An 11,024-nucleotide genomic window follows, 5' to 3' on the forward strand; every position below is an offset into this window, starting at 1 on the left:
GAGGGCGTTTTCATACGCGTTTGGCCAATCAATGTCTACTTGCGTCACGATTAGTACCAGTTGTGCTGGTTAGACCCTGCTCCGGAGTAGGAGCTAATTTGGTTCTCGAAAAAAGCAGTCCGGTACTAAAATCGCACCCAGTTCCGGCGGTGCGAAAACGCCAAAAAGTGGGTAGTTCCACAATTAGTTCTGGTACTATGAAAAGGTTCCCGCGGTGCGAAAGGCCCTTTTGTTTTGGTTATTTCAAATGTCAACATTAGCTACCAGAAATCGCTTACCCCACCTTTAATGTCATGATGTCATTCATCTAAATGAGGCTCAATTTCACATACAATTCACAACAGAGTGCTGCCCACATTCCACTCTCGCTATATTGCATATGCTGCATTGTGGGCATTCACTGAGTCATATAGAAAAATGGAAGTGTGTGTGTGTGTGTGTGTGTGTGTGTGGACTCAACTAGGCCATTTTGGTCTGTATATAAAGAGTCCAGGAAAGGAACAACGGTGGTAACAAAATATTTTAAATAAACGCCTCTCTGAACTGATATGCGATAGGAAAAGGGAGACGCATTCAATCAGATAAAGGCAGATTCATGTCGGTCGACTGTCAAAAGCTAAATCCATTGTTGCTAGTCTCTGCTACTGTCCCAGTTGCCAACTTGGTTTCTTTTGTAATGCTCTTTGGATCAATCAAACAATAGTGGGTGGAGTTGGTGTAAATAACCTTTGCCAACCAGACAGGCTATTTGCACTTATTGTAAACTGACATTACGTAAAAGAAAGGATAATTGAATACAAATCAGGGTTTATTACTACACTGCAGACCATGCTTTTCTTTGAATTTAGTCAACTAGTTAATCTGTGATGTTTAAATCCTCTGTCGGGACACAGCTTATTTTACAGGTGAACTCCGGTACGCAGCGGAAGATGAAACTTCTTCACATGAGTTTGTGTTTCCAATCTCTTGCTTTTAACATGTGTATGAATGGAAGTGAATTCAGTGCAAAGTCTAGTGTTACTGCGACTTAATGCAGCTGGAACAACAGAACTGGAACAGCTGCAAACTAGTAGTGTGTATGTGTAAAATAGCCCTCTCCCAAAACATTAATTACTTGCACTGAGCTCTAATGTACTTCTGATTTAAATAATGTGGCCAGTTAGTTTATGTTCCTGTGTGTTTTCAATGTGCTGTAGTCACCTAGTTCCCAAAACACCCTTAAAATAAATGTCTGCAAGCAGATTAAACCATTACAACCTTATGAGAGAGAGTAGAAATATTCTGAACATTACAGTGTTCAGCAAGTCAGTAGAATATGAAGTTTTAATCCCTCTAGTCTAGCGGATCTGGGAAAGCAGCGGCTGGTAAACATGCCAGATCATCTCACCACAGATTAGCTTGAAGCACTGCGTCTGAAAGACTAATAAATGGTGTCAATGCTCTAAACACTTCTCTTTGTGCCTGTTAAAATTAAGTTCTAAGTGAAAAACACTGTTAAGAAGAATTACATTTTTAGACACATTTCAGGAAATTCAAAATTCAAGATAATTCATGTTAATGACAAAACTAAGATTTTTAAAATTAAACTGTAATTAACTGTATTCGCTTTTGTATGTATAAAAGTTCAAATGTTTGGGCTAAGTAAGATTTATTTTTTGTTTGTTATTTTGAAAGAAATTAATACTTTTTTTCAGAAAGGATGCATTAAATTCATCAAAAGTAACAGTAAGGAATTTTACTTTTCTTTTTTCAAATAAATGCTGTTCATCAAAGAAGCCTGAAAAAATGTACCATGGTTTCCACAAAAAAACATAAGCAGCACAACTGTTTTCAACATTGATAATAATCAGAAATGTTTCTTGAGCAGCAAATCAGCATATTCGAATGATTTCAGAAAGATCATGTGACACTGAAGACTGGAGGAATGATGCTGAAAATTCAGCTTTGATCACAGGAATTAATTTCATGTTACAATATATTCACATAGAAAACAGTTATTTTAAATTGTAATAATATTACTGTTTTATATTACAATATTGCTGTATTTTTCAACATTGTTATCACAAATGTCTGAGCTGCACTAAAAAGAATGTGGAAGTCGTTTCTGCTTTTTAGATGTGGCTCGGGTCTCTCCTTTTCATCCCTACTATGCAGGATGAATGCTGAAGTTTGATGCTAAAGTTAAAGGCTTGTGCAAATAATTAATTCTAAAAAATAACATCTGTATATTACATGATACATGATACATCAGAAGAAGCATTCTCCCTCGACAACACTCAAGTCAGACAGTTCCAGTTCACCATTCCAGACAGTAAAAATGTATTCTTCTATTGTGTTGACCTCACTATAAGAACACAGGGCAGCTGAAGCCATGAGGAGCTGATTCGATTCTATTGTTCTGTAGGTGTGAAAAGTGTTAATACAATCCTAGAGACACTTTAGCACAATTCACACCTCGCAATACAAAGGCTCAGATTAACTGTCTGATGAGTTTAACATAGTATCACTCAGGATGAGACACACACACACACACACACACACACACACACAGGTTTGTTTTTGTGAAAAGTGGGGACATCCCATAGGCGTAATGGTTTTTCTACTGTACAGACCGTATATTCTATTGCCCTACACCAACCCTACCCCTAAACCTACCCCTCACAGGAAACGTTGTGCTATTTCAGATTTTCAATACACTCCACACACACACACAAGCTCTAGTGAGCTATGACAACAACATAACCATCGTGGAACTGAAGATGTGAATGTGAATGTGAATCAAGTTTGACAGCATGTTTCTAAACTAGCAACACAATACATAGCACACACAAATATAGTGTCTGTTTTTACACTATATTTGAAGGATGCATGCAATTCTACCTTGAAACTGGCCAAATTAGGTAAAAGATAGTGTGTGTGTGTCCCCCCCCCCCCCCCTTCATTCATTCATTCATTTCCAATTCAAACCCCTAACCACTCTAAATCCTCACTACGATCATTCTGATTTCATGATGCATTGTCTTCAGTCATATGAAAGCTCAATACTGATTCAACTTTATACTCTCTTGGTAACACTTCATAATAAGGCTTCATTTTTCAACAACAATAAAAGGGTTTACCTGGAAACAAGCAACATTAAATTAAAAGTAGAAAAACCGAAATGGAATTTTCTTGTTAAAAGTACTCTAATAATCTTTGTTTTATTAACAACTTTAAAAAAAAAATCTAAGTATCTGTTAATATTATTTAACTGACCTCAGCTAACATGAACAGTTGCATTTTATTTTACTAACATTAACAAAGATACTGTAACAAATGTATTGCTTATTGTAAGTTAATGCAAAAGCTAATGTTAACAAATGAGACCTCTTCAAAAGAAAAATCATGTCAGGGTCTAGCCTCTAATTTGCCATAGTTGTGTCACAAAACTAGTAGACACTGAACTAGACTAAAAGAACTAAGGAAGAACTGAAGAGCAACTATGAGATTTTCTGAGAACCCTCAACTATTTCAAAACATCACATTAAATGACAAAATAAGAAACTTGTGGAGACTGATAACACTCACCAACAGCAGTGGCAAACATATAATGCAGAGAAAATGGCAATGGGACTTACAGGTTTTTGGATTTCTTCTTCTTGGTTCCGTCAGGACCCACGTCACAGCTGCATTCGGAGCCGGCGCTCAGCTGTGGAGAGACCAACAGTCGGCATCATCCAGTAAGGAAAGCAATGCAGAATTCCAGTTCCACAAGTAGCTAAACCAAGACAAGTTAATCCTCACCGCCTGGTACAGGCCGTAGCTCTACACTGTGTGTGTGACCCTGGTCGCTGTAATCCTCCGCAGCGAGTGTGTGAGACTGTGTGTGAATGTGATAGACTCAGTTGGCCTCCAGCCATGCCCAGATTAAAGCAAGGGGCTCAGACCGTGGAGTCACATTACACTTCCTGTCCTCAGAGGGATATAATAGGCTGAATGGACCGCGGAGAAAACAGGGGGAGGGGGAGCAAAAGTGGGCTGTCAGTCTGAAGGGTTGAGACCACTTTGTATGTAAAAGAATGAGCCATCCCATATTGACCCCTGGTCTGGCTGTATCCATACATGGCACAGACCTCTCATGTTGCGACTGGACAATAAACAGCTAGACAAATATTTCCCCTTCTGTATATCATGTTTTGTATCGTGTCTGAGCTCCCTCAGGATTTGTCACACCTCTGAAAATTAGGCCTTCGTGTGCAAAAGCATTGTTTCAACAAACTCTTGTCACAATGGGACAACTACAGTTGTCTTTCTTGTTCTTCTTCTTTTTGATTTAAATTCTCAGGCCATGTTTTATATATTTGTACAATACTTTTTTATAGCTTGTTTGAAATTTTAAAACAAAACATTTCTTATTTTACAGATATAAATTAAAATTCTTAAACAAGGAGTCAGAGTTATTGTAGTATCATTGATATACTACTAGAGTTGACATATTATTGGTATACTATTAGAATCTATTAGAGATTTAATGTTTATATTTTCTGTTTGAAAGATTTTGTCTTTTTAAAATAATTAAAAAACAAATATATTATTTTATTTAAAGTAACTTTTACTTATTATTATAATAACCCTGGGTAGACCTGGGTTGATAGATGTTAGTAAAAAAAAAAAAAAAACACTGAAAAAGTAGATTAAAAAAAAAGTTGATTAACAAAATAAATCCTCCCATCCATACATTCATCCATCCACCCATTTTGGAAAACATTTGCATTCACCCTTGCACTCACAGCTACAAATAATTGGTTGTCTATTAAATAAATAAATGCATGTGCAAAATCTAAAGCCGTGATGAAACTGAAGGAGTGGCAGTTTTTTTTCTTCTTGTTCTTTATTGTGATGTACATCCAAGTGTAACAGATTATTGAACAGAGAAAAAAAAAAAAAAAACAGTACGCTGTTGACTGTTGATTGGAATTTGTGGATGTAACACCCAAAAATGGAGGCAATGGAAACGTGAGTGGAGTTTAAGAAGATTAATAGCATTAATAACTTGGCTGGGCATAATTGAGTTGTCTTAAACTTAAGAAACTCCAGAATTTAGAGGTCAGATGGGTGGTTCTGAGAATACAGTTATCAGAACCCACCCATAATCTCAAGAGGTCAGAAAGGTTAGCTCTGGCATCACAATAAAGCAACTAATCTTAGGACCCTGAATGTGGGAAGCAGGAAACCCAGATTCCCAGAGGAGCCATTTCTGTAAGCTCTGATGCCAAGAGCAGGAGAGGCTGCATTATAGATTTATTTTATTTGTTTCTCTTTACCTCTCAATTGTAAAATATTTCTCATGTACTACTGACTTTAGAGTAAAACACTGCTATCAAAGAGATTTACACAGTATGCCAATTTACATAAATGTCACATTATAATCACTCTGAACTGTCGGAGAATGCATGGAAAAAAACTGGTATAGCACACATGCAGTGGCATGCAAAGGTTTGTGCATCCCTGGTTTATTTTTTTTTATTAAAGGCAGAGTAAGTGATTTTTCAAAAACACTTTAAAAAACTGATTTGGGCCTAATCGCAAAACAAACTTGTAGCCAATCAGCAATAAGGGGCGTGTCTACTCGTGATGTGGAGGAGAGCGCGTTCAGTGCATGGGACGGACATTAGCCGAGCCAAGCGACAGAAAGATAGAGATGGCGGATAAAAAACAAAAGAGGAAAACGTCTGCGGAACGATAAGGCAAGAAGTAGGACCCGTGTAAATATCGGATCAGCTTTCCAGCGCTGGAGAGAACTCAAGGAGCGGAGGCCTGCGATCGGACGCCGAGGTTGCTTTGTTTCTTCTCAATAGGTGAGTAACACCGTGTCTACAACAGCTCTGCCTACACTGGACGCGATCAAACAACATTGTCAGCACGTCATAAATAGAACCCGGCAGCAGCTTTCTGTTGCTACGTATATGTGGGGCGGAGCTATCAAAATAGGGGCAAGACCCTTTTGGGGTAGAGGCGTGTTTGTTTTGGTGATTTCAAATATCAACATTGGCTACCAGAAATCACTTACTCTGCCTTTAAGTAATTAATTAATGTATTACTATGAATAGTTAAGTGAGTAGATGATGAACTACTCTCCAACAGACAGGCTATAAAGATGAATCTATCTTTTCAACTTCTTAAGCAAGATTAGTGAATTGCTTTTGATTCATACAATTTCAGAGTAAAAACAAAAACAAAAAGGAATTGTGCCCCATGCAGAAGACTTGAGCTATCAGATAACCTTTACCAAGGTCTCAGACATTAGGTCTAAAGCTTGTTCACAATCATTGTTAGGAAAGGCCAGCTGATGCAAATTTCAAAGCTTTATAAATACTCTGCCTTCTCAAAAGTTCCAACAATCAAAAGCCATGGGTATCTCTAAGCAGCAATTTCCTCAGTTCGTAATGTAATTAAGAAATGGCAGTAAACAGGAATGGTGGAGGTCAAGCTGAGGTCTGGAAGAACAAGAACACTTTCAGGAAGAACTGCTTGTAGGATTGCTAGAAAGGCATATTAAAACTTGTGTTTGACATCTTCAAGAAGATTTAGCAGACTCTGAAGTGGCATATGACCTGTATGGATGAATCATGTGAAGAAAACATTTCCTGCATCCTCACTACAAAATTCACAATCTGAAGTTAGCAAATGAATATTCAACCATGCCTGATGCATTTTTGGAAACGTGAACTGATGAAATGAACTGAAAGGCTCTTAGCTGGCTACAAAAACAATTTACAAGCTGTGATACTTGCCAAAGGTTGGGTTTAAGTATTGACCATTGTTAATCACTAGGGCCTTTCGCACCGCGGGAACCTTTTCATAGTACCAGAACTAATTGTGGAACTACCCACTTTTTGGCGTTTTCGCACCGCCGGAACTGGGTGCGATTTTAGTACCGGACTGCCTTTTTCGAGAAACAAATTAGCTCCTACTCCGGAGCATGGTCTAACCAGCACATCTGGTACTACCCGTGACGTAATTAGACATTGATTGGCCAAACGCGTATGAAAACACCCTCACCCGCCATGATTTAAAACGCCGTGTAAACATACTGTAAACATTGTGTCAAATTATTTCGCAAGTATGGAGAACAGCGATAGATTGGCGGACGCTGAAGTGCAGGCACTTGTAGCAAATGTAGCATTGCCAGTTGTCGTTGGAGATTCTTAGTCCTCCTTTCCGTTCTTTCAATCGCTTTACGTATACGTCGACATTCCATGTCCATTATTGTGAAACCCGCGAGACAACAAAAACACAGCTCCGATCACAGCGTCCTCCATCCTCCTGTTGTTAATGTTGTTCTTCTTTGTTTCCGTTGTTGAACGCCGCGCACAAATGACGTCGCTGTCGACCGGCTTACGTCATTTCCTAGTACACACTGTCGGTGCGAATGCAACCCTTTAAATTGTACTGGGAAATAGTTCGCGCAAAATCGTCCCAGTACTTTAGTACTGTACATTTAGTTCTGGAACTAAAGCGGTGCGAAAGGCCCTACTGTAATCTTGAAACTTTATAATTGATAATAAAGAAACGTGTAATTTTTTACTTCATACTGTACCTTTTGAAAACAAGGCATCTTCTAGTCGCTTAGCTATTCATCTTAACAGAAATTTAGACCAGGGTTGTCATGTCTGAGAATTTAAGAGTTAAAGTAATAGTTCACAAAATCAAGTTTTACACCATGCCTCTCAAAGCTTATTTGCGTTTACATACACAAACTTGGTGCATCCCAGCAGGCAATGTGTCCCGCTAAGTTTGACGTAATTAATGCCAAATGGCATTGAGTGTTGTAGCCAAACACGATGCATGGGATGGAGAAAAGTATTTCAGAGATGTGACAGAGAGGAAGGTTTTCGTGCATAACACTTAAATTTTGGTCTGTCCCACATATCTATCATATGGCTTCAGTACACTAGAAACATCGCACACAAGTCATATGGGGATCGATGAAATATCAGGGTGATACAACTTTAGTCCTTAAGTCATAATGAAGAAAAACATCATTAAAAGAATGAAATTCTTGTGAAGAAAAACGTATTTTGTTTTTTGACAATGTGTTATTATTAGTTATTAGAGAAGAAAAAAGTTCTTATTTGAAAAACTTTTTCAAGAAAAATGAGTCAATTTTATGAAAGATATAATCACATAAATGACCCCTGCAAACCTAAAAGACTGTCAGTAATTTAGTTAATAAGTCTCTTAAAATATCAGATAAACTGACCTATAATGAAAAGACATTGTTAGATCAGCTTTAAAATGTCATGTTGTGCAACTCAAAAACCTAATGTATTAATATTTTGACAATTTTAGTTAAAAAAAAAAAAACATTTAAACCTTGAAAATATATATTTGACAACTTTTTTTTTTTAAATAATGAACATTCACATATATTTAAAGGCAAAGAAAATATGTTATTGTTACTTGATGGAGAGATGGATGGAAATTTTTCAAAACTATACAACATTAATATGAATAAGTCAAAGACGAAAAAGAGTTTAAGCATAAAAACAATAAGTGTAATACTGCTTTAAATTGTTGTTGTTTTTCCCCCCCAAAAAAGTTTTCTGTTTAATTTAATTGCAATTTTGTTTTTTTGAGCAAAAAATAAATATCATACATTTTTCCCTGATTTACAGAAGAGACCAACTAAAATGTCATTCAGTGTAACAATCTTGTCAGGCATTTTTACAACAAAAATCTATTTATGACACATTAAAAGACTAATTACTTTCACCCCAAATACTAATTAGTTGTAATTTTACATTTTCAAAATTGGCCACTATCCTAGGTTTTGCCCATTTGTCAGTAATATTTTTTTTTACTCATTTAAAACACAATCAAATTTAATATGCTCCCTTATTATTTTAAATATTTTAATATGTACACGTCAGAATAAGCATGTTGTTTGAATTTTTACGTAAATATTGTGTTACACTGAATGACAATGTAACATTATTTCAACCAAATTTTGACATTTTATTCTTCAAAAACTTATTTGAAACCTTAAAAGTAGACACTTTACTTACATTTAATGTGCTTTCTATGGACATAAAATCACTTTTGTAAATTTCTTTTGATGCGGACATCTTAACGTCTTTGACCCGAATAGAAGTGTACAATTCTTAAATTTCTAAGAACTTGGTCCTTTTTATACCCTTTTCTTTATAGAGGACACATTAACATCACTGACTCAATAGGTACTTTCTTGTCTTAACATTTATTTTGGAGTAAATGGTAGCAAAATTAAATTTAGTTCATTGGGTGAACTATTCCTTCAATGCCCTGGACTCTCTCCAAAGTAGCGGTGACTCAGAAACTGGAGAAAACATCAGTGTGCTTTAAAGAGAGCTGCTCAGCTTTGCTTCAGGAGGATTTCCCTACAGTTAATGTACAAAATGTTGTTCTTCAATGAAAAGAGCCCACTAAAATGTCAAGTAAAAACATCAGAATGATACTGATGTAAATGCACACACACATAAAATGACGTTAGAGGAAGTCCATTAGTGTGTGAAAAGCAGGCTTCTAAAAATACAGTCGGATAAAGCCTTCAGGTGAACTACAGATGTAACAATATTTGCCCCAGTGTTTCTCAGCAGGATGTTTATGAATTAGAAATATGTTTCCATCACTTATCAAGTAAGGTCATGCCAGTTTTTGACAAAAAAATATTGTTTCAAAGAAACTTTACAGAAAACTGTTCTCGGGCCATGCAAGTGAGTAAGCCAAATACATCTGTGGCAATAAATAAAGAAATAATCTCTCTAAGATTGTCAGGATGAAAAAAAAAAAAAAACTTTAGAGGAACCAGAATCAGCAATCATCCTCTGGCACATTATAATAAATGCCAAAGATTATCTAGTTATACAGTATCTATAGCATGTGTAATACTAGTCACATGTTATTAAAAAATTATTTAAAACTTGTAAGGATAAAGTTTCATTTATAGTTTTTGAGTTCTTCCTAAATGAACAGGTAGATGTAGGCTGTGGTGGGTGAAGCGTTCCTCACGCTCTGGCTGGTGTAGACTGTAGTGTCAGATTGCAACGTAAACAGTTCATCGCACAGTTCATCTTGCTATAACTGTTTTCTGTGTTTATTTATTCCACAGCAGGTGGGCCATATTCTTGACTATGGTGACGTGTATGTATTGGCGCACTAAAGGGTGGCCATAGTTATGTTCCAATACAGAGGACTACTGAGCGTCACTGATTTGTTCATCAACAGGACTGCTTTTGCTTTTTGGTCACCAAGTCATTGCTTATCAGCTGCTGAGGTGCTCTCACTCTCAGAAATAAAGGCACAACAACTGTCACTGGGGCGGTACCTTTTCAAAAGGTACATATTTGTACCTAAAGGGTCCATTTTGGTAGCTTAAAGGAACGTATCAGTACTTAAAGTGTATATATGTGACCCTGGACCACAAAACCAGTCATACACTCTAAAAAATCCTGGGTTATTTTTTTTTAACCCAAATGCTGGGTTGAGCCTTTTGGGTCATTTTTTGGGGTTATTTTTTCAGTTTTGGGTAGTTTTTGTGTTACCCAGCTCCTGGGTCAAATGTAACAACCCAGTGTTTGGGTTGTTTTGCAGCTCCTGGTTCAGACATAACAACCCGATGTTTGGGTAGTTTTAGTGTTACTTAGATCCAAGGTCAGACGTAACCCAGCGGTTGAGTTATTTATCACGGGGATTTTTGTTGGGTTTAACCCAGTGTTTTTTAGAGTGTAAAGGTCAATTTCTCGAAATTGAGATTTATGCATCATCTGAAAGCTGACTAAATAAACTTTCCATTGGTGTATGGTTTGTTAGGACAATATTTGGCCGAGATACAACTATTTGGAAATCTGGAATCTGAGGGTGCAAAAAAAATACAAAATACTGAGAAAATAGTCTTTCAAGTTGTCCAAATGAAGTTCTTAGCAATGCATATTACTAATCAAAAATTAAGTTTTGATATATTTACGGTAGGAAATTTACAAAATATCTTCATGGATCATGATCTT

General features: G+C 36.7%; 1 protein-coding gene across 2 annotated transcripts in view; it reads right to left on the reverse strand.

The window, feature by feature from the left end:
* LOC107728018 (regulator of G-protein signaling 3-like) overlaps nt 1–11,024 on the reverse strand; it is a 182,450-nt gene that overhangs the window by 19,223 nt on the left and 152,203 nt on the right. For both annotated transcript variants that reach the window (XM_016538079.1, XM_016538072.1), the window contains one exon: nt 3,618–3,688. In XM_016538079.1, the coding sequence (XP_016393565.1) occupies nt 3,618–3,688 (71 nt within the window). The remainder of the gene's footprint in view (nt 1–3,617; nt 3,689–11,024) is intronic.

This window comes from Sinocyclocheilus rhinocerous, unplaced genomic scaffold (assembly GCF_001515625.1).
Source record: "Sinocyclocheilus rhinocerous isolate Xijiao unplaced genomic scaffold, SAMN03320098_v1.1 scaffold1364, whole genome shotgun sequence".
Lineage (NCBI taxonomy): Eukaryota > Metazoa > Chordata > Actinopteri > Cypriniformes > Cyprinidae > Sinocyclocheilus > Sinocyclocheilus rhinocerous.